Source organism: Phyllobates terribilis, unplaced genomic scaffold (genome assembly GCF_046119375.1).
Source record: "Phyllobates terribilis strain yellow unplaced genomic scaffold, ASM4611937v1 Scaffold_3__8_contigs__length_932513732, whole genome shotgun sequence".
Classification (NCBI taxonomy): Eukaryota; Metazoa; Chordata; class Amphibia; order Anura; family Dendrobatidae; genus Phyllobates; species Phyllobates terribilis.
Window position 1 is genome coordinate 290311107 of NW_027362763.1, and position 23785 is coordinate 290334891.

At 45.1% G+C, this 23785-nt stretch overlaps 1 protein-coding gene and 1 long non-coding RNA gene across 3 annotated transcripts; one reads left to right on the top strand and one right to left on the bottom strand.

Moving 5' to 3' along the window:
• Window positions 1-5374: 5374 nt before the first annotated feature.
• EIF5A2 (eukaryotic translation initiation factor 5A2) lies at window positions 5375-15936 on the bottom strand. 2 transcript variants are annotated; one of them, XM_073674883.1, is made up of 5 exons: window positions 15783-15936; window positions 14541-14726; window positions 14354-14458; window positions 6742-6873; window positions 5375-6322 (listed from the first exon to the last, which is right to left on the bottom strand). In XM_073674883.1, exons 2-5 carry the CDS (start codon window positions 14703-14705, stop codon window positions 6260-6262), a joined length of 465 nt encoding a protein of 154 aa, XP_073530984.1. In that variant the 5' UTR covers window positions 14706-14726; window positions 15783-15936; the 3' UTR covers window positions 5375-6259. The 2 variants fall into 2 exon arrangements, with proteins under 2 accessions (XP_073530984.1, XP_073530985.1); XM_073674884.1 differs by lacking the exon at window positions 15783-15936 and adding an exon at window positions 15647-15761.
• LOC141259248 (uncharacterized) lies at window positions 15800-22093 on the top strand. Its single transcript, XR_012318383.1, has 2 exons — window positions 15800-16143; window positions 21650-22093. It is a non-coding gene; the product is annotated as an uncharacterized lncRNA (long non-coding RNA).
• The last annotated feature ends 1692 nt before the right edge of the window (window positions 22094-23785 follow it).

The window sequence follows — 23785 nt, forward strand, 5'->3', positions numbered from 1 at the left end:
GGTTTTCTCCTGAGGAATAGAGGAGAGTAAAAACCCTCGTCTGCCTCTTGAGCTGGGACCTCCAGCAGGACTGCTCTGTCCACTAGGTCTAGGACTTCCTGTTCTAGAGTCAACTGCTCTACCACTGAGGACCTTACGGTGGTTACTGTGAAATTTCCTCGAGGAGTGGAGAGGAACTGGAGTTTTAGCCCAGATTTTATCAGGCCCAAAATCCAGCCCACATTTGAAATCTTTTCCCAGGCTGGGAGGAAATGGAACAGTCTTCCCCCCACCTGGGGCTGCGTTTCATTGGGCGGGCTTCTTGTTGTCACTAAGGGGCCTGTTGAACATAAACCCCTTGGCCTTCCTCTGTCTCCTATCTTCCCCCTATCCTGATCTCTGGGGGGCCTCCTTCGCATGAATTGTTTGCTCCGAAAACCCTTCCTGAATGATGAACCGGAGAGGACCGGAAATCGTTTTTTTTGTCATCCCCGGCTTTATCCAGGATGTCATCCAGGGTAGATCCGAACAAAAATTCCCCTTCACATGGGATGGAGCACAGTTTGGATTTTGTTTGGAGGTCGCCTGGCCAGCATTTGAGCCATAGGGCCCGCCTAGCTGCATTTGAAAAACTCCCTGCTCTGGCTGCCAGTCTGACGGAGTCGGCTGAGGAGTCTGCCAGAAAAGCCGCTGTGCCTTTCATCACAGGGATGGCCCCTATAATATCCTCCCTTGAAGCCTTGTCTTTTAGCTGAGATTCCACCTGGTCCAGCCAAACCATCAAGGATCTGGCTGTGCAAGTGGCTGCCACTGCAGGTTTTAACCCCCCCCCTGCCGCTTCCCAGGCTCCTTTCAGAAAGGAGTCCGCTTTTTTGTCCATAGGGTCTTTGAGTACCCCCATGTCTTCAAACGGCAGGGAATATTTTTTAGAGGCTTTGGCTATCGCCACATCAATTTTTGGCGCTTTATTCCAGAAAGAGCATACAGGGTCCTCAAAGGGGTATTTCCTTTCGGGGCCAACAACCCTTTCCTCTCTGGCTTCTTCCATTCTCTCTTAATCAGATCGTGTACCTGATCATTAAGAGGGAAGGATCTCTTTCTTTTCTGACCTAAGCCACTGAACATTATCTCTTAGATGGACTTTTTGGGGTGAGGGTCTACAAACCCCATGGTGGACCTAACTGCTTTGATTAAGCTATCTGTTCCGTCTATAGGGAAACAGTTACGACCCCCGTCCTCTGAAGATCTGAAGATGAGGAAGCAGATGATGAACAGGATGATTCAGATACCGCAACTTCCTCATCTGATTTATTAGACTCTGACACCGGGGAAAGGTACCTAGTTTTTTTATGCTTCTTCCCCCCCTTTTGGAGGGATTTAAAGGTATCTTCGACTTGCGATTTTATCAGGGATCTGAGCTCGGTAGCAAACTTAGGTGTCTCCTCACAGATGGTTTGCTCGATGCATGAGCTACATAGGCCCTGTGTTTAAACTTCCCCGTGCTCTTCCTTCCCTAAGAAGAAAAAAGGGAGGGCCCAAGTTACAAGTGAACTTTCACGAAGATCACTTACCGCCAAGATGAAAGAGAGAGGGAATACCGCATTCGAAGAGGAACCTGCTCTGGTAGCTGGGTCTTTCGCCGAGGCTGATGCCGTGCCGGAATCTTTGCCACACTGAGAAGACCTGCCGGACCGACCGCTTCCTCCATCACCTTGAGTATGTTGACGCGAAGGGCCGCTGGAGGGTCCTTTCGTGCGTTTCCTCTGAAGTGATGGTGAGTGGGGGCGCAGGGACTGCACCTCCTGGTCACTCATACTGCTGATCTCAACGTATGCCAGGAAGCATTTTCCCATTGCTTCCCTGGCTATTTAAGCTATGCAGGGGACCGCCCCCCTCCCCCTCCAACACCGATGCGGGGAGCACCCCCCTCTGGCCGGGGCACCGCTGTGTCCTACATGTTACCCCTTTCCCGCACGCGTTTGAACGCGCCGCTCCCATAGGGATCTGCATCCGCGTTACTTCCAGCACACGCGCGTGGGGGAGCGTCAGCGCGCACCTGCCGAATCGCTATCCGGCAAGCATGCGGGGCCTACTCAGGCCTACTCCAACCCGAGCCCCGGACCCCCTATACTTACCGCCTGGGCCCGACGCCACAGGAGACCGCGGCTCAGCTTCACGTCTCCCTGCCACCCTGGAGGCCCGCTGACCCCAGCTGTGGCGCTTCAGGACACCGCACCAGCCAAGGCAGGGAACCCCCGCAGCCTGCGTCGGACTGGTCGGGCCTGGTAAGTAAAATCTTCTTTCTTCAGGATTTTTCATCCGTATGTCCCTGTCAAGGACAGGAAACCAACTGATGCGGGAGAGAGGTGCCGCCCTTTTTATCTGTAGGTTTCCTGTCCTTGAAGGGCGGATCCCCTCTCTCCGTGGTGCCATCATGGGGAAAGAGAAAAGGCCCAATGCATAGTAAAAAGAAAATGCCAGGTATCCAGTTAATAAATATGCTAGGACCAGCATGAAAAATGCTAACTCCGGAAGAATATGTAGAAAGAACAGGAGTGTAACTGGTGTAAAAATCTACTTTTATTGAAATATAAATTCATAATACATGACCATCAAATAATATGTATAAAGACACAAAAGTACAATGTGCCAGGAAGCTGCAGAACAAATGAGCTTGAAATCTAGCAGCCAATATGGTAAAAGACAGCTAGTCTTGGTACCTGTCTATGTAGCCTAATAAATGGCTAGGCACGAAAAGACAATCTGCCCAAAGGTGGGTATGAGCCCCTAGAGTCTTACCAAAGTCAGGCAGAGCAAGTCCTGGAGCCCTGCAGGTGGTGGAAGAGAAATGCCTCAAGGCATGGTTCCTGTCTTACCATGTTGGCAGCTCGATTTCAGGCTCATTTGTTCTGCAGCTTCCGGGCACATTGCACTTTTGTTGTCTTTACACATGTTATTTGATAGTCCTGTATTATATATGAATTTATATTTCAATAAAAGTAGATTTTATACACCAGTTGCAATCCTGTTCTCTTTCTCCCTATACATAATATCTTTCACTTTATATTACATGTACAGCTTTGGGCATACGGCAGTGAATTAGCACATTTAACTCCATTATATTGGATATTTTTCAGGTACGCAGGCAGTAAGTACTACGTTTCATGCAGGTTATCACTCCTTACAAATAATGGGGTAGTACTATTGCATCTTATTTCTCAACCTTAACACTTTTTGGCAGCTGATACAGCTTTCTTTACCCACATGACATGAAAGTGCTAATTTTTAACCAGACTAATGTCTAAGATCTAATACCCCCTTCACTATTCAGCAAGCCAAGGCTCCAATGTTTCTGGTGCTAGTTATTTTTTCTCCCCATTGATCTTTAGTAACAGTTAATTGCACAATCAGACATTGGCGTGTTAAAGAAACAGATGGACTTTTTCCCACAGCCAGAGATATGTCTACAGTGAGGTAGCCAGACTTTGTTTGATGCAGCATACGAGTACACTTAAATAAAACGGACTAGATATAGACATCAGAAATCACCTAAATTTTATTGATCTTATTAATTTGTTCAATCCACAATTTATAACCTAGTAACACAATCTTGAAACTTTACATGTTTTGATTAACCAGTTAGGTTTAACTTTACAGTGAAATGCAAAATATACAAGGCTGCTAGACTCTTCTGTACAATGTGAAATGTCAAAACCAATACAAGACATGAAACCTACAATAGGCTTAAAAAGCAGACATTTGCAATTCCCTCATAGTGTTTAGAATGGTCTATGTACTCCTGTACAAAGTCATTTATTTAAAAAAAAAATGGGCAAAAAAATAAATTTGTGTACAGGATCTTCTGTTGTGAACTGCAATGTCAGTGTTACAGCATGCAGGGCAAACACGTAACATTAAAGACTAAAAGCACAAACTTCATGTCACCACCCATTCTGCTATCTAGTCACACCAACTTAAAGGAAAAATAATGGCATGATGCAGCCACCTACAACATACGCAGTTAAACTGGAAGCAGAGAAACACTGAACAAGTTATGGTGATAGGCCTTTGAGTATGATCTATTCAGCAATCATTGCATAACGAAAATGTATGCCACAAAGCATTAAACTAGAAGCCAAGGATATTTTTTGCTATATGATATTATTGCTTGGAGTCTAGTGATAAAATTTTAAGAGTAACCAGAATTGTAAGTTTTGGTGCTGCATCAAAGTTCAGCATACTACATAATGTAGTTACACTGCAAACCGCTGTGCAATCCCATGATGGCAAACACCCAGAACACCAAACAGAAGTGTTTCATTCTGCCATACACAAATTAACCAGTCAGATGACAAAAGATCAGCTTTAAAACCCACCACAGGAAACGGACAGTGACCTAACCCTCATGAATCCTCAGAAGGGCTAGTGTTACATTTTAGCAGCATACAGTGATTGTTTAAAAACAAAAAAAAGTTATTGAAAAGTCCAAATCAGATTTAAGCACAAAGTCCCAGTACTGTGGGGCCAATAAATGGCAATGTGATGTACTAAGTGGCAGATGAGACCCCCAAACTGCAGAATTTCATGCCATTATTTTCCAATCCCTGAAGCATCTAAAGCAGTTCCTTCCAGCAGTATCAAACACATGTGCAATGTAACAGCACAGTGGTTCCCCCAACATTAGGAATTGGTGTACTTACCTCTGATGTAACATTCACTATATCCAAAGGCCTTCATACCACAACATATACCATGTGCAGCTTTTAGGTCTTAACCCTTCAACTATCATTTCTATTGTTCAGTTAACTTTTAATTCATGCAAATTGTCAAGTCAATGACAGGAATGATATATTCAAGTCAAGGACAGAAGAGCAGGACACCTTCAGGTATCAGGGACCATGACAAACCTGATTAGCAATGCATGCAAGGTATGTTTGAGCAACACTAATGGAAGAGAATCAAACTGCTTGCTCAGGATCTACTTGGGGAAGATAACTGGAAAGTCCTTTACTATAAGCCCCATTTACCACCAAAGTTCAGATTTACAGCTGTGTTTGCAGGGGTAAATGGCCTTGTAATAATCACATTTGTGATTGTGAAGTATAACACTATATTTGTGTCCCAGTGACAATGCCTAATCTGTGCACCTGAAAACTTAGTCCGAAAAGGCACAGTAAGCCAAAAACAATTCACCCATCCAAGATTTAGAAGTGATACCCTGTAGTCCCTAAAGAGGCCCTGGACAAATACATTTGATAAACATGGGATGCAAATACTAAACTGATTTTATGATGGTTGTTTGGGTAAATGCTACTCAAATTGCATTTTTAGTATCCACATTTGTATTACAAAACAAGAAAAATTGTAAAGAAATCACACTGGAAGCACCGCAAAATCAATTCCTGGGAAGGTGTTTACTATGTTTAATATTTCAAGATAAATACAATAAAAGAAAAAAAAAGCAACTGAACTGCATTTTTCTATTTTTATTTTTTTTTTTTTTCAGTCTGATGACAAAGGCCTCGAGTGAAAATCTGACAACTCTAATCCTCATTTTGTGCCATGTATGCCTGCTATGTAGAATCACCCAACATACCAAGTGCCTGTCTAGACTGTAGGCAGGCTTTGACACCATTTGTTTTTAATAAGGTTACAATATGCAGCCAACATGTTGGCAGAGAATACAGAGGTAATACAATTTACTTGCACATGGCCACCAGGATTAACTTTTTTTTATTTTAATAAGGAAGGGCAGGAGACAGAGCATCAACTGGCATTTCTAAATCACTCACATTTCTTCTGTCCAAGTGATACTTGGCACTTTGTGTTTCAGTCTAACATGCAATAGATTTAATGTTCTAAGTCTTCTCGTTCTACATATTAGTAAGGTATAGACAGCTCTGCATCGTTACATTTGCTTTATTAAATTACCTTTATAATTCCAGGTGCTTCCCCCCAATTGAACTAAAAGCCTGATTTAAACTATGCATCATGGACAAACTGATGCAGAACACCTCATTCAAAGAGTCACTTCATTGGACCCTCAAACGAACACCTCTAGGAATGTGAAAGGTAACTCAAGAAATTTCTGCAGTGCAGCGATTTGGAAATTACCAGTTAACCTGCATAACCAAATTTAGAATCCAGCAGTATTTGCAAACAAGTCAAGTCAAAAAGAAATGAGGTTTTTGTGAAGGCCATAGCTTTGGTGACAATCAGAACCAAATTTAAGATCTGTTTATCTTGACCTGAGCAGATCGCTCGAGCCGGGGATCCCTGTTTATTTGGTCATGGCCTTGATGGCTACCGCACATTCTTCTTTCATTGCATACAAGACCGAGACCTGCAAAACAAAAGGGCAATATTAGAATAGATCTGCCATATTTCAGTCACATTGGGCATATGGGGGGGGGGGGGGTGCAATTGGCACACACGCTATATTATATGGTGGCATAGCTCTCAACATTAATTTTGTACACATCCTCTGAATTCTCACAAAACAAACCCCCTTACTTAGCCATTTTATTCTCACAAATCATTGTACGCTCTACTTGGGATTAGATGCTATATTGCTATTACACAGTGCAAGTTTGAAAAAGAAGAGCAATCAATTTGCTGTGGACAATCCGATCCAAGCTGCCTTTACAAATTGTGCTCAATGTTGACCAAATCTAGTCATTGGGATAGCTTTCATCACCAGGGAGGCCCAGATTATTGTCAGTTTCCCCATTCACACCAGATAGAGAATAAAATATTCCTTACCATAATCTCCTCTCCTGCTTCAAATTTACATTCTATTTCCTTTCCCAGGTCTCCGTCTGGAAGCTTAAGGTCATCACGAACATCACCGCTGTCAGTCAGCAGGGATAGGTATCGATCGTTAATACCAATCAGCTAGGTGTGTATAAAAAGTAATAAAAAAAAAAACCACACAATTACAGAGTACACATTTACCAGACAGATGTAATTTCTTGCAAGTAATGGATGTGCATGCTACTTGTCACCAATCCAACCTGCAGACACCATGTTATAAAGCACAGGGTGGTGAGTGGATTGATTTATAGTTGTGTGGGAAATTCAGTGTAACTTGTGCTCATCATTTAACCTCTGCTCTTTCTGGGAGTTTTGGTCCAGTGGGCGGTCCCATCAGTGACTGACAGCTTTCTTTGTACAAGCGTGCACACAGGCATAGATGTCAGTTACTGATAGGACCGCCCACTGGACTGAAAATCCAGAAAGATCAGAGGGTTAATGGGGGTATTCCCATCTACTAGATCCTATCCCAATATGTAGGTGGTGTAATATTAGAAAATACCTCTGATTCACCATGTCTTTCCTTATGTGCAGGCACTGCAGGACGTTAGGTACCCATGGTTAGGACCACTAGCAACTAGCTAACTCACTATATCAGTGGGCATAACCATGGGCACCTAACGGTCCTACAATGCCAGCACATGAGGAAAGAGTGAATCAAAAACTACCACGTTCCTAATTAGAGGTATTCATTATCACCATTACACCTACTACATATGGGGATAGGATCTTTGAGATTGAAATACCCCTTTAAATTATTAAAACAAGTACTATGTACTCACAAAACGATCAATTGTTTAATTTAACAGTCTAATATTGCATAGGATATATATTTAAAACATAAGTGGTTATGTTCTTCCATGCAAGCTTGGGTAAATGCAGATACAAACCCATTTAAGAAAATACTTTAGTGCTACAGAGCATGGCAGGCTATGCTATTCATTACTGTAAGGTATTCAATTGCTAACTTGTCAAAAGACAGTGAAAAAATATCTGATGTCAAACAGTGTAGACATAGCTTGTAATATTGTAGCCTCTTTAAGGGTATGTGCACACGATGCAGAAATGCTCAGGATTTTTTCCTGAGTGTTTCTGCATCTCTGGCAGGAAAAAACGCATGCGGATTGTACATGCGGTTTCCTGCCAGGGACATGCGGAAATGAAGCTGTCTTCACTTTCATTTCCACATGCGGGTTGACAAGTGCTTCCCAAGCGATTTTGGCATCACTTGGAAAGTGCTTGTCATCTTCACACTATATAAATCCATGCAACCGGCATGGATTTATATAGTGTGAATGTCAAAAAATATATACTTTACCCTCTGATGGCCCCCGGTGTCCTGCTTCGCTCGGTCCCGGCTGCCGGCAGTGAAGACTTTAGGACCTTCCGACGTCAGCGTCACGTGACCCGTCACATGACTCTGACGTCAGCGAAGGTCCTTCTTCATTCAACCGTGAAGTGCGGGGAATCAAGCAGGAGCGCTGCGCGGGCCGTCAGAAGGTGAGAATATATATGTTTTTTATTTTACTTTTTTTTTTTTTAATGGTACCTGGGTCTGGATGAGAGTCCTCTCATCCACACCTGGGTACCATCTGCACATTAGACCGCATGAAAAGCGCATCAACATATACAGTGATGCAGATTCCATGCGGTCTAATGCAAGTCAATGGCGGCAAAAGAGCAGCGTTTCCGCAAAATTAATTGACCGCAAACGCTGCGGAAAAATCCGCATCATGGGCACAGCACATGCGGATTTCAATTGGGGAACATTGCTGCCCTTCTACCATGCGTTTTTCATGCGTTTCCGCAACTGCAAAAACGCTGCGGAAACGCATGAAAAACGCATCGTGTGAACTCAGCCTAAGGGTGGATTTTAGGAGGGGGGGGGACCATGCAGTTTGAGCCAAGGCTAGAAGTGGCTGCTACAAGTAGTACAAGTCCTTCCTTTTGAATCCATATTTGGCTTGATAAACCCAACCTGTTTCCCCAAACAACTGGAACCACTGAAAGCTGCCTGACAAGTTTTGGGCTTGGCTTCTGAAATCCAAATCTTCATAATACAATCCTTACCAGAGTCCAGCCATAAAAACTTTGCATGCTTCAAAGTAGGTTATGTGCTTATAAGGTGCGTCACTATGCTTCCTTTTAGATATGATTTTTAAAAATCATAACCAATTGTAACAGCAATGAGACATCCACCTTTAAAATGCATTGTTCATTTTGACAAATAAAAAAAAAAAAAAAAAAAAAGTTGGAAAATCCAGCATCAATAACTGCCATACACTGCACACCTCAGACTTTTGGGGTTGCTTTAGTGTAATCCACTGCCTCATTGAAACTGAGGTGAACAGTGGACACCCAAACTGGCATCCATGTGCAATGTTAATATCTAGATCTCCAGAGCAGCACCTGCTCTCCACATGACTAAATAGTGCCCAGATGCCATCACAGGGGGCTGCCCAACAACATTAGATATTGCAAAGCTACCAGCAGACCTGCCAACAACATGGACCTGCTTAGACTGGCACAAAAGAACATATGGAAACTCCGAAGAAACTTCCACCAATATTAGCCAAAATAAGTTTAATGGCATCCAATTAAACCTTAAAGGCGTTTTCTGCTTAGTTTTTAAAGTTAAAGATTATTCATTAACAAAACTGGTCTTCAAAAGCTGCCCTCTGCCGTTGGTCTAGTTTGTGTGTTTTGGCTGCAGCAGTGACGTGAACTAGTCACATCACCAATACACCCAATAGCTGAGCTCAGCAGATTTACATAGCATAGGCTTTTGAGTTTAGTGATTGGCTGCAGCGGTGAGGTGTGCTGTAGTCATGTCACTACTGCAGCCAAGACAGACTGGAGGAGTGGCAGAAAGCTGATGAATATCTGTCATGTTAGTACCCGTTTTACTTTACATGTGTAACGCTATCGAGACCAGTTCTGTTCAATGGGTTGTCTGCTACCAAGACAACCCCTCTCAATCTGTATGTTTGCACCAAGGAATACAACACATACTCACCTGTGGTGGCAGCACTGGCTCTCCTGGGGCTCGCATGAACTTGTTACATCACTTGCCGCTGCGCTCACTTCCTGATGTATACGATTTGTCCGAAGACGGGGAGAATGAAGCGGCCACAGGGATCGCATGACGTAACAAGTTCGCGAAAGCCAACAGATGGAACGACAACAGCACCGGAGGGGACTAAAAGTTGTTTTACTGGGGGCAAACGTACAGCTGGAGAAGGGGGTTGTCTGAGTAATGGACAATCCCTTTAAAACAAACTCCTTTATTAGTATGCAAACCTGATGACTGCAAGCTGAAACAGAAGCAATAACATCCTGACCCTGTGGCCAGTCAGTGATTCTAGCCTAGCAGAGCAGCACTAGATGAGGGAGGGGATCCAACGGTGAGCATATTCTAATTTAGTGAAATGCACCTGTATATCAAAATTTCAGTTCAACACAAAAAGTGAAACTCAGTCATTACAAACAGTAATTATTTTAAAGTGTTTATTTGTTAATGTTGATAATTATGGCTTACAGCCAATGAAGACACAAGTCATTATCTCAGTAAATTTGAATAATTAACAAACACCTGCAAAGGCTTCCTAAGCATTTAAAAAGGTCCCTCAGTCTGTTTCAGTAGGCCCCACAATCATGGGGAAGACTGCTGACTTGACAGATGTCCAGAAGGCAGTCATTGTCACACTCCACAAGGTCCCAGAGTTCCTATTTTCATTTGGAAATCAAGGTCCCAGAGTCTGGAGGAAGAGTGGAGAGGCACACAGTCCAAGCTGCTTGAAGTTTAGTGTGAAGTTTCCACAATCAGTGATGGTTTGGGGAGCCATGTCATCTGCTGGTGTAGGTCCACTGTTTTTTATCAAGACCCTAGTAGACAGCTGCGCTGACTTTGAAATTTTAGAGCACTTCATGCTTCCCTCTGCCAACAAGCTTTTTGGAGATGGAAATTTCATTCTCCAGCAGGACTTGGCACCTGTCCCCACTGCCAAAAGTACCAATACCTGGTTTAAAAACAGTATCACTGTGCTTGATTGGCCAGCAAACTCACCTGACCTTAACCCCATAGAGAATCTATGGGGTATTGTCAAGAGTATGAGTGACACCAGACCCAACAATGCAGACGAGCTGAAGGCTGCTATCAAAGCAACCTGGGCTTCCATAACACCTCAGCAGTGCCACAGGCTGATCACCTCCATGCCACGCTGCATTGATGCAGTAATTGATGCAAAAGGAGCTCCGACCAAGTATTGAGTGCATTTACTGAACACACATTTCAGTAGGCCAGTATTTCGGATTTTTATAACAGCTTGCAAAATGTTTTTAAGTATTATAATTTACTGAGATAATGACTTGTGTTTTCATTGGCTGTAAGCCATAATCAACATTAACAGAAATAAACACTTGAAATAGATCACTGTTTGTAATGACTAAACACGAGTTTCACTTTTTGTATTGAAGAACTGAAATAGAATACCCTCAAAGTTAATTTAATTTAGTGAGATGCACCTGTCAACACCCCCCCCCCCCACACCCATCTATAAAACTTTAAAACTATAGCAGAAAACCACCATCAATACAGGCTACATGCAAGCCACTAAAATCCCACAAAAGGGGTGCTGAATGACTGGGGGTTATAGGAGTCAAAGTAAAAATAAAGTTACCCATAGTAAGACAATGCTGCTGGATATATACAGGACAAAATGTCACCAATACTGCAGAGGGGAATATATAGTGGAATATTCTGATGTTATATGTCCCTAGTCTCATGTCTCTATGGAGACCTGGATTAAAGCATTTTATAGCAGGGGAAGAGTCTATGCTATCAGATATTGCAAAACCTTACAGCTGTCCATGTAACCACTGGTAGTGGCAGGATCAGTCTAACCATATACCTCAGATAGCAATCACCTCATCTCTCCATACCCTTTGTTCAGCTGAGTCTGCATGTGTTCTGTATGGGGATTGTGGTAAACAGCTGGCAGACAGCTCTGGTGGGGAGGTATCCTGCAGAAAACTAGGATCCAATCATTCCCGTTTAAGCTCTTCCAACATCACTTAAAGCTCCCATACACATTAGTCAGCCTTCTCCATTAAACTAGGCAGGATTTACCCAACTATAAAATCATGAAGGGGCTGAACGTTAACCTCTGGGATCCAGAAAAAAGGAAGGCGTGAAGTTCAGCGTCACTGCTATATTAGCAATAGGCATGTTATGCCAACAAAAATTGCCACATTTTTAGTGAGTGGAAGGCAGTTCTGTAGGACCAGATATGCTGATATTAGTAGCTACATTCCGAGTAATTCAGACTTGTACCCTGTTATGGTAGTAACAATTTTCCACTTCACAATTAATGTTACTCACATGTTAAATTCAGACTTAAGCCTTAAGGTGCTTTCAAATTGCATTCTGTGTCCCCATCGGGGCATACGTCCAAAACGGGGTCCAGATGTATGCACCGACACTGACAATAAGACTAATGACAGATCAAATGTGAACTCTGCCGTGCACTTTTTGGGAGCGTACACATACTGGAGGCGGACACTCAGACGCCGTTTACTACATCTGAGTGTCCTGTAGGTGTACGCTCTAATAATCTTTAACTAGTGCTAACATAGTGCTTTACATACACTATGATCACTGTCCCCATAGGGAATCTAGATTGTGAGCCCCAATCAGTAGGTCTTTGGAGTGTGGGAGGGAACCAGAGAAAACCCACACATACACGGGGAGAACATACAAGCTCCTTGCAAATGTTGTCCTTGGTGGGATTTGAACCCAGGACCCCAGCACTGCTAAGCAACAGTGCTAACCACTGAGCCACAGTGCTGCCCTACGCTCCCAAAAATGATGCATATCAGAGCACAAGTTCACTCTGTCTGCATCATTATAGTCTATGGCCCTGTCAGCACATGCATACGGAGCCAGTTTTGTGGGGGGTTTCAGACGTATGCCCCGACAGGGAAACAGAACAAAATGTGAAAGCACCCTTAAACTCATTGCTTTCCAATTGGTCTAAAATGGTTGTCTGAGTTTCTTGCTTGAACTGTCCACAGATCAGGACTATACCCAACTTTTTTTTGTAGTTTTTATGCTCAACATTAAACACCTCATCCAAACTTTACATGATGGTAATAACTTTCAGTACACCACTATATGGTTTATGGGACTAAGCTATCCAAGCTTAGGACGTGCCCATCTTGTGTAGTCCCAGACAATGAATGGTGAATTGGTGAACATGCACAGCCATTGCCCCTGTTCAAACTGGGTACTTCAGAGCCATTGTCTCTGGATCGGTGACGGTCCCAGCAATCACCTATTACCATCCATTGGATAGGCGATATCATGCCAAGTTGGAATAACTCAGCCAACCACTCTAAATTGTACAAAGGGGCAATTGCTTATTATGGTGATGATTATAGTTTTTGCTATGTATACCCCTTTTTCACATGTAAAGCGCCATGGAATAATTGGCGCTATAATAAGCCATCAAGTGATACCAGCTATTCCTAGGTAGTCACACAAAAAAAAAAAAAGTCTCCATTGGGATTTCAATTGCTTACTGCAATCACTGGATGAAGATCTTGTGCCCACCAGATTAGAGGTTCAATGGGAGCCATTAAACCGCTATACAAGTATGGCACTTACCTGTTTTAAGCCATACAAAACATGAATACAGCACAAAACCTATAAACTAAAGTTCAATTTAAAGGTAATGTGTCACCCCCTGGGCAATATCAGACCTCTATGGGCATACAGGGTATAGAAAAGTAAATCTATACTTACCTGTATGGCCCATAGCAGATGTCTGATTGCAGAGAAATTTGGTTTTATAAAGTCTGTTTTCCACAGGCTTGGGTTCCAGGGACACCAAGCAAACCCCTCTTATTTGCTTACTATTCCCCTAAATCGCCGCCTCTGTGCTAAATTACCATATCCCCCCTCCCCTGCACATCACAGGGCCCTGTGATGTACCCTGTTCTGCCTCCCCTCCCGTGCAAAGCGCCGCTCCTTTGTTTCCCTCCTGCCCAGTTTGGCTGCGTATTGCCAGCGGAGCCAAGCCTCTGGAAAAACACTTTATAAAACCAGATTTCTCTGCAATCAGACCTCTACTATGGGCCATACAGATATGCATAGATTTACTTTTCTATACCCTGTATTGCCATAGTAGAGGTCTGATATCTCCCAGGGGGTGACAGATTCCCTTTAAACTGTGTGATTCATTGTATATGACTGCAGACCCACCACACTTTTTTTGGTTGCCGTTCATTCACATGCACACTGATCTTCAATATCGCTCCAACACATAGCCTGCTATTGTTCTCGGTGGTGCAGGTCCTGTTTACACAGGACAATGTGCTGCCGAGAATGATGATCGTATCACCATAGGAACAAGCATTTGCTTTGATTGTTGGTCAGCAGACTATTTACACTGCACAAACACTGAAATGAGAGTTCTTAGGAATGCTTATTTCCAATAACCGTGTAGTTTAAGTGTCCCTTTAGAAGAAAGTATACTGGACAGGTTTCAGCAAAAAACATTACCTGGTAATCATGTCTCTTAATATTTGGGACATCCATGTTGTGGGTAGAAGGGCAGATATCTTCATACTTCTTACCAGTGAAGATATCAATACCAACAAGGTGAACCTTTAGGGGGGAAAAAAAATAACTCTGCTGATGTAACATTAAAGCAAGCTACTTTAGAGTTAATTCATGCACATCTTATTACCTTGGCATGACCATGCTTGCCAGTCTTGGAAGTTGACATTTCAACAATCTTGCACGGACGTGATTTCAGAACCACAAATCCGTTCTTGCGCAGGGCAGAGCACTGCATGGGGAAAGTGCTGGAAGCCCCGGCATCTCCAGTGGTGAAATCGATCTCATCTGCCATATTGGTGGGTGTCTACGAGTACTGAGGAAATAACAGGTTAGGACGCATGTAGTGGACCCCCTGCTGTCACAGCTTATATACCAAGGGTTACATGTCCACACCAATATACATAGGTTAAAACTAATACATACTGAACCACCACCTGTAGTGGTCCATGCAGTCAGAACTGACTATAGGTTACATGCTCACTCTAATGTACATAGGTACAAATAAGGTCATTAGCAAATATTGATCAGTCTGCAATGAAGGGGTCCTTGCAGCCAGTGGTGGGAGTATGAGAAATATTTTTCACAGGTTAGGACACTGAACAGCCCCCTCTGGAGGTCCATGCAGTCAGGACTGTTAGTGGGTGGGGGTAGTATATAGCACAGGTTAGGACACTGATCAGCCCACTCTATAGAGGTCCCTGCAGCCAGGACTCCTACAGTGGGGTGGAGAGTAGTAAATAGCACAGGTTAGGACACTGATCAGCCCCCACTATGGAGGTCCCTGCAGCCAGGACTGACCCAGCCCCCGCCACTAATCACACATGTGCCCCTCTATGGCAGCCTCCCTCCCTGAAATCAGCGCTGCCTTCTGTCCACGTGTGAGGACCGACCGCCCTAGGAAACGGAAGCCGCTTGCAGGGTGCCAAAGCTGGCCCTCCGCCGGCATCGCCCAGTGGTGTCGGCATGGAGCGCCCCCCTCCCCCAGCCGGGATGACTCTGCTCTCCACAGGCCTGGCGAGACATGGCGGCCGCACACAGCTGGATCACACGGGGAGAAGCAGCTGTGCGGAGCCGCTAGGCGCATCCCCAATTACAGCCTCAGTCTGAGGTCGTAGCCCGCCGCCAACCCACAGCCTCGCCCAGAGCCGCTATTCGGCCACCTACCGCACAGCCTGCGGACGGCATGGCGCGGTCCGGCCTGGAGCTCCCGCCAGACTGAGGCGGCCTACTCACCACCAGAGAATTAAGTTCGACGCTAGCCTGTGCCCCGCCACGTCCGCCCGGCCAGCCTCCTGCACACGCGTACACAGCCGCCTACACCGCCGCCTGATTACACGAGAACCCGGGCGCCATGCTATCCCTTCCTTACCTTCCAACAAAAAAAAGGAACGTCACTGCGCAAACGCGCCCAATTTCACTGCGGCAGCCCGGGAGAGGCGGGGCTAACATAGGCTTCACCCAGAGCGGCCCCTCCGCTTCCGTTTTTATGGAGGGAGGGACTTGCTTCTCTCTTGGACTCGCTCCTGGGGTGGGTGGAGCCTTACCATGAAAATCCGGCGCGGAGGAATACACGCGGCCTGGGCACGCAATGCGTCAGCGCTATGGCGTGGTGGCTACGCGCAGGAGAGGATGGAACAGGGCGGCCAGCGAGGAGGGCGGCATGGGCTACAGCAGTGTGGAGTGCACCCCTCACTGGCCTGGCCGCAGCTTAGCCAAGCACTCCTCAACAGGTGGTCCCGCAGAAACAACGTGCCGTCTATCCCGCGCAAGACCCCACCAGTCTTTATCGCAGGGGTCCTGAACCTCCTTCTTAAAGGGATAGTGATTATCAGAAAATGGCCTTTTATTTAAGTCATGTGGTTTGTGGTCCATGTATTTGTTTTGGCAAGTTTATTACCTATCTATATAAAAACTAGAAAGCTTGCAGTTTTCACACTGGCCACTAGGGCTTCCTAGGCTCTTTCTGTGGGTTGAGGTATTACAGGGGTTCTCCATTACTAGGACATCCCATTCTCGATCTGCCCCTGTGAGAATAAAACCTCTTATACTCCCCTCCAGCGCCAGTCCAGCAGTGTCAGCACTCGTGCTCCCTGGGATCACGTGTGGCTGTAATGATTCTGGAGCCCTGCGCCCAATCAGCGTCCTGTAAGTAATCAAGAGGAGGTGAGCGCTGCGGCTGAGCTCCGACTTCCTGTTGATTACTTATACGTTCGAATGCGGAGACAGTGACGCCAGCGCTGATTGGGCGCAGGACTCGCGTGTCATAACAACCTCACGTGAGCCCGAGAATGCGAGTGCACACACCGCTGAAACCATGGGCATACATAGGGATCATGGGGCCCCATAGCAGAAGTTCTAATTGCCCCCCCCCCCCAAAAAAAATGTTTTAAATGTCTGGGTCATAGAAGAACATATCTCACAACTCTCCATCCTTTACATAGTAATTTTATTCCTGCTGAAGTCCTAGATTCCTATTTGATTGCCCCATAAAGTACTATGCAAACAAAAGTGCCCCCCAAACACAGTATGATACCCCCATGGTGAATTCCTCCACATGCACGGTATAGTGACCCTACTATATCCAACCTGAACTCCCAGGGCAAAGTATGGTGACCCCAACACAGTATGATCCCCACACAGCTCTCCATGCAGTATAATGGACATACATACAGTATAATGGCCCCCACACAAACCTTCACACTCCACAGAGTATAATGCGCTCCCCATGATCCTCCAGACAGTATAATGCATTCCCCATGGTCCTCCAGACAGTATAATGCACTCCCCATGATCTTCCACACAGTAATAGACGCAATGTTCTTCTGCACAGTATAAGACACTCGCCATGGTCCTCCACAAAGTATAATGCACTCGCCATGGTCCTCCACATAGTATAATACACTCCCTATGGTCCTCCACACAGTATAATGCACTCTTCATGGTCCTCAACACAGTATAATGCACTCCCCATGGTCCTCAACACAGTATAATGCACTCCCGATGGTCCTCAGCACAGTATAATGCACTCCCCATGGTCCTCAACACAGTATAATGCACTCCCCATGGTCCTCAACACAGTATAATGCACTCCCTATGGTCCTCCACATAGTATAATGCACTCCCTATGGTCCTCCACACAGTATAATGTACTCCCTATGGTCCGCCACACAGTATAATGCACTCGCCATGGTCCTCCACACAGTATAATGCACTCCCCATGGTCCTCCACACAGTATAAGATACTCACCATGGTCCTCCACACAGTATAATGCACTCCCCATTGTCCTCCACACAGTATAAGACACTCGCCATGGCCCTCCGCACATTATAAGACACTCGCCATGGCCCTCCGCACATTATAAGACACTCGCCATGGCCCTCCGCACATTATAAGACACTCGCCATGGTCCTCTACACAGTATAAGGCACTCGCCATGGTCCTCCACACAGTATAAGACACTCGCCATGGTCCTCCACACAGTATAATGCACTCCCTATGGTCCTCCACACAGTATAATGCACTCCCCATGGTCCTGTACGCAGTATAATGCACTCCCCATGTTCCTCCATGCAGTATAATGCACTCTCTATCGTCCTCCACGCATTATAATGCACTCCCCATGGTCCTGCACCCAGTGTAAGACACTCCCCATGGCCCTCCACACAGTATAAGACACTCCCCATGGTCCTCCACACAGTATAAGACACTCCCCATGGTCCTGTACGAAGTATAATGCACTCCCCATAGTCCTGTACGTAGTATAATGCAGCCCCCAGAGGGTAAAATGCAGCCTCCTCCATAGGGTAAAAATGCGGCCCCCACCATAGGGTAAAATGCAGCCCCAGTCCTCCAGTATTATCAGTACACACTGGTTTAAAAATAAATACATACTGACCGCTCCTCGTAACACGCTGCTTCAGTCTCTGCAGTGCGTCTCTCTCATCACCTCCGCCGCTGCCAGCACCACTGTCTGACACAGTGTGGCGCATCATCATGCCACTGGGTCAGACGCAGAGGAGGAATGATGAGAAAGGGAGTGTCACATGACGCTCCCTCCTCCATCATTGCTTTCAACCAGGGCCGGCTCCAGGTTTTCGTGGGCCCCTGGCGAAGAGTCTCAGTGGGTCCCTTTAATACATACCACCATTAATGATGCACAGATACAGGAGAGAAATATGGGTATACAACACAGGGCCCAGCCTGTGCTCTCATCCTTCACATATGCAAACATGCACGCACACACAAAGTATGCAGACATGCACACACACACACAGAACGCAGACATGCACACAGTACACAGACACATGCACACACAGTATGCAGACATACGCACGCACAGTAGGCAGACATGCACACACAGTATGCAGACATGCGCACACAGTACGCAGACATGCACGCGCACACAGTATGCAGTCATGCACACACAGTATGCAGACATATGCATGCACGCAGACATGCACACACAGTACGCAGACATACGCATGCGCAGACATGCAAACAGTATGCAGACATAAGCACGCACAGTAGGCAGACATGCACATAGTACGCAGACATGCACACACACAGTATGCAGACATGTACGCAGAAATGCACACACAGTACGCAGACACGCACAGCAGGCAGACATGCACACAGTACGCAGACATACACAGTAGGCAGACATGCGCACACACAGTACGCAGACGAGCGCACATAGTACGCAGACATGCGCACACACAGTATGCAGACATGCGCACACACTCAGTACGCAGACTTGCGCACACACACAGTACGCAGACATGCACGCACACACAGTATACAGTCATGCACACACAGTTCGTAGACATACGCATGCACGCAGACATGCACACACAGTACGCAGACATACGCACACACACACAGTAGGCAGACATGCACACACAGTACGCACACACAGTGCGCAGACATGCACACACAGTACGCAGACATACCAGGGCCCACACATACTAGGATTGGGGGATGAGGAGGCCACACATACCAGGATTGGGGAATGAGGAGGCCACGCATACCAGGATTGGGGGATGAGGGGGCCACGCATACCAGGATTGGGGGATGAGGAGGCCACACATACCAGGATTGGGGAATGAGGCCACACATACCAGGATTGGGGGATGAGGGGGTCACGCATATCAGGATTGGGGGTGAGGGGGCCACGCATACCAGGATTGGGGGATGAGGGGGCCCACACACACCAGGATTGGGAGATGAGGGAGCCACACATACCAGAATTGGGGGATGAGGGGGGTACGCATACCAGGATTGGGGGATAAGGGGGCCACGCATTACCGGGATGAGGGGGCCACGCATACCAGGATTGGGGGATGAGGAGGCCACATATACCAGGATTGGGGGATGAGGGGGCCCACACATACCAGGATTGGGGGATGAGAAGGCTATGCATACCAGGATTGGGGGATGAGGAGTGCCATACGTACCAGGATTGGGGGATGGGTGGTGCCATACTTATCAGGATTGGGGGAATAAGGGATGCCATACATACCAGGGTTAGAGGATGAGGGGTCCCATACGTACCAGGATTGGGGGATGAGGATGCCATATGTACCAGGATTGGGGGATGAGTGATGCCATACGTACCAGGATTAGGGGTCCCATACGTACCAGGATTGAGGGATGAGGAGGCCATACGTACCAGGATTGGGGGATGAGGGGTGCCATACATACCAGGATGGGGAAATTTACCAGTAGCTGCTGCATTTCCCACCCTAGGCTTATATTCGAGTCAATACTTTTTCCCAGTTTTTTGTGGTAAAATTAGGGGCCTCGGCTTATACTCGGGTCGGCTTATTTAAAATATATGGTATTTTTAAATCAGTCCTAGGCTTATACTTGAGTCAATACGTTTTCCCAGTTTTTTGTGGTAAAATTAGGGGCCTCGGCTTATATTCGGGTCGGCTTATTTAAAATATACGGTATTTTTAAATCAGTGAGTACATAGTTCCCATAATATTGCAGGACTGTGGGGTGCATTATACTATATGGGGGCTGGATTTTACCCTATGGGGTGTGTAATATACTGTATGTAGGACTATGGGGAGTGCATTATATTCTATGGAGGACCATGGGAAGTTAATTATACTATATAGAGGATTATGGGGGGGCGCATTATACTATATGGAGGATTATGGGGGCACATTATACTATACGGAGGATTATGGGTGGCGTATAATACTATATGGAATACTATGTGGAGCCATTATAATATTTTGAGGGCTATGTGGGGGGCCATTATACTGTATGAAAGCAATTATCCCGTGTGAAGGTTTGTGTGGGGGCCATCATACTGTTTGGAGGGCTAGTGTGGGCCATTATGCTGTGTGGGAGTCACAGTTGGGGGATTATAATGTGTTAGGGTCACCATACTTTGCTTTGGGAGTTGAAGTGGGGTATAGTAGGGTCATCATACTGTGCATGTGGAGGCTAATGTTGAGGAATGCACCATAGGGGTATCATACTGTGTTTGGGGAGCACTTTTATTGGCATCATACTTTATGAGGCTATGAAAGAGGAATCTTCAGCCGGAGGAAAATGACTATGTAAAGGCTGGAAAGTTGTGAGATCTGCTCTTCTGTGACACAGACAAATATTTGTTTATTTTTTTTGGGGGGGGGGCATTTAAAGCTTCTGCTATGGGGCCCCATGATTTCTATGTACGCCCCTGCCTCTCACAATAGTTGGTTGAAATTTGGGCCCATTCCTCCTGACAAAACTGGTGTAACTGATCCAGGTTTATCCATTTGAAAGACCTATTTCCCAAGCTTTAACTTCCTGACTGATGTCTTGAGATGTTGCTTCAGTATTACCACATAATCTTCTTTTCTCATGATGCCATCTATTTTGTGAAGTGCACCAGTCCCCCCTGCAGCTGCCACCCCCGTGTTTAACAGAGTTGGGATGGTGTTCTTAGGCTTCCAAGCTTCTCCCGTTTTCCTCCAAACGTAACAATGATCATTATGCCCAAAAAGTTCAATTTTAGTTTCATCAGACCACAGGACATCTCTAAAAATGAAGGTCTTTGTTCCTGTGTGCATTTGCAAACATTAATCTAGATTTTTTATGTTTCTTTTGGAGTAATGGCTTCTTCCTGGCAGAGGGCCTTTCAGCCCATGTTGGTACAGTACTCATTTCACTGTGGTTATTGACACAATCCTACCAGCTTCCGCCATCATCTTCACAAGGTCTTTTGCTTTTGTCTTTAGGTTGATATGCATATGTCGGACCAAAGCACGTTCATCTCTGGGACACAGAACCCCTCTCCTTCCTGAGTGATATGATGGCTGGACATTCCCATCTTGTTTGTACTTGCGTATAATTTTTTGTACAGATGAACGAGGCACCTTCAGGTATCTTGAAATTGTACCCAAGGTTTGCCAGACTAGTGCAAGTCCACAATTCTCTTCCTGATATGTTGGCTGATTTCTTTAGACTTTCCCATGATGCTACATAAAGAAGCAGTGTGTTTCAGTGCATTAAAATACACCACAGGTGTGTCTAATTAACTCTGATGTTGCCAAAAAAACTATCAGAAGCTTCCAAACACATGACATTATCATATGGGCAGTCCAGAATTGTTTAAAGGCATAGTAATCTTAGTGTATGTAAACTTTTGACTTTGTAATAAGTAATAAAAATTCCTTAAAACATTCTCTCTCATTATTCTGCCATTTGGCAAATATTAAAAATTATGGTAATCCTAATGGACCTAAAACGGGAAAAGTTTATTCTGATTTCATGTCAGATATGGAGAAAAACATGCATATGTATCTTTTTATATAGTGTATGGAAACTTCTGGTTTCAACTGTATAATTGGTAAAGCATATCTGCCCCTGACTAATCGCGGAGGTTGGCACCCGCTTAAACGCATATGACGCCCCCACGCATTGTGGCTGTTCCTAATCTCCTGTCTTACCTTATCCCTGGATTCATGTAATATAAAGCTAGAAATTCTGGAACATCCAATGAATAGATATTAATCAAACTGTACCCCAAATGTAAATAGCTATATGTGTATAATAGAGGTAACCCTAAAATGCAAGGATACCCCTGATTATTGTACTTCATTTACTTATCTTACATTTGTGCATCCTAGCTCAACGCATTTCTCCCTCCTCATGGAGGGTTCCTCGGGAGCTGCTAGTGGGGTCTTGTGAAAGAAGGGGAGTCAGTGGGCACGTCAATTAGTTTGCTCCAAATGGGTCCCATCAGAAGTATACATTACAATAGAAAAAACTTCTAAGTGACAGACAGATGATTCCTCAATGGAAGGCGTGCGTTCCAGCTGCACCACGCATGTTCGAATATATCCTAGAGAGCAGTCGTGTACTGGCACCTCAGTGTGCTATTGCGCCGGCCGGCGTGCATTCCACCTATGTGTGCCACCTATACTGGGCATGTCCGAAATAGGCCGATATCTGGAAATGAGGTATCGCATCGAATGGCGTCCTTTCCACCTATGCATGTGCCTGGAATAGGCCGATATCCAGAAATCACATTGTGCGTCCATGACAACCAGTGTCTCCACATAATACGATATTAATTCCTGCCTTCTGTATGTGCGATATCTCCGATATGCCATTTAAGCATTTTCAGAATTTTTCACCCTTTCATGAACGGGCGATTTACCTTTTCTTTTTTTTTCTTCCCTTCTTTCAAGAGCCATAGCTTTTTTATTTTTCCGTACACTTAGCCATATGATGGCTTCTTTTTTGCTGAACGAATTGTACTTTTGAATGACACCATTTATTTTATCAGGAGATGCACTGGAAAGCTGAAGAAAAATTCAAAGTGCGTTGAAATTGCAAAAAAAAAAAAACAATTCCACAATTGTTTTTTTTATATACCATGTTCACTATACGGTAAAAGTGGCCTGGCAATATGATTCTCCAGGTCAGTACGAGTACGCAGATGCCAAACATGTATAGTTTTCTTTTATTTAAGTGTTGGAAAAAAAATCGGAAATTTAAAAAAAAAAAAAAAAGTTTTTACTTGTGTTGCTGGTGTTATTGTTATTTCTGGTGCTCTGATCGGTCGTTTTTACTGATGGCATTTTGGGATGCACTTATTGCATTTTATTGCCTTGTTGTAGTGGCCAAAGAAAAGTAATTGTTCAGCATACCTCCGGGCATCATGGCAACCCATTGGCGCCCGGCAACCATGTCATGGGCACGCCGATGGGCATGTGGAATGACGCCCCCCGCCAGAAAGTGCCTCTGTCACAGAGTAGGTTCACAAAAAACAACCAAAATTGAGCTGTTCATTAAGACACAGGATTAACAGTAGTCATGCGATAAATCCATTTTGCCTCCTATAAAGGATCTTTTTATTCCAATTGCCT

Bases quoted from the DNA above. Each gene is read 5' to 3' on its own strand.
- EIF5A2 (XM_073674883.1), bottom strand. From the start codon at position 14,705: ATGGCAGATGAGATCGATTTCACCACTGGAGATGCCGGGGCTTCCAGC. The intron at 14,459-14,540 runs GTAATAAGATGT...TCCCCCCTAAAG, and splicing joins GCAAGCATGGTCATGCCAAG to GTTCACCTTGTTGGTATTGA. The intron at 6,874-14,353 runs GTAATGTTTTTT...ATACACACCTAG, and splicing joins TTAAGAGACATGATTACCAG to CTGATTGGTATTAACGATCG.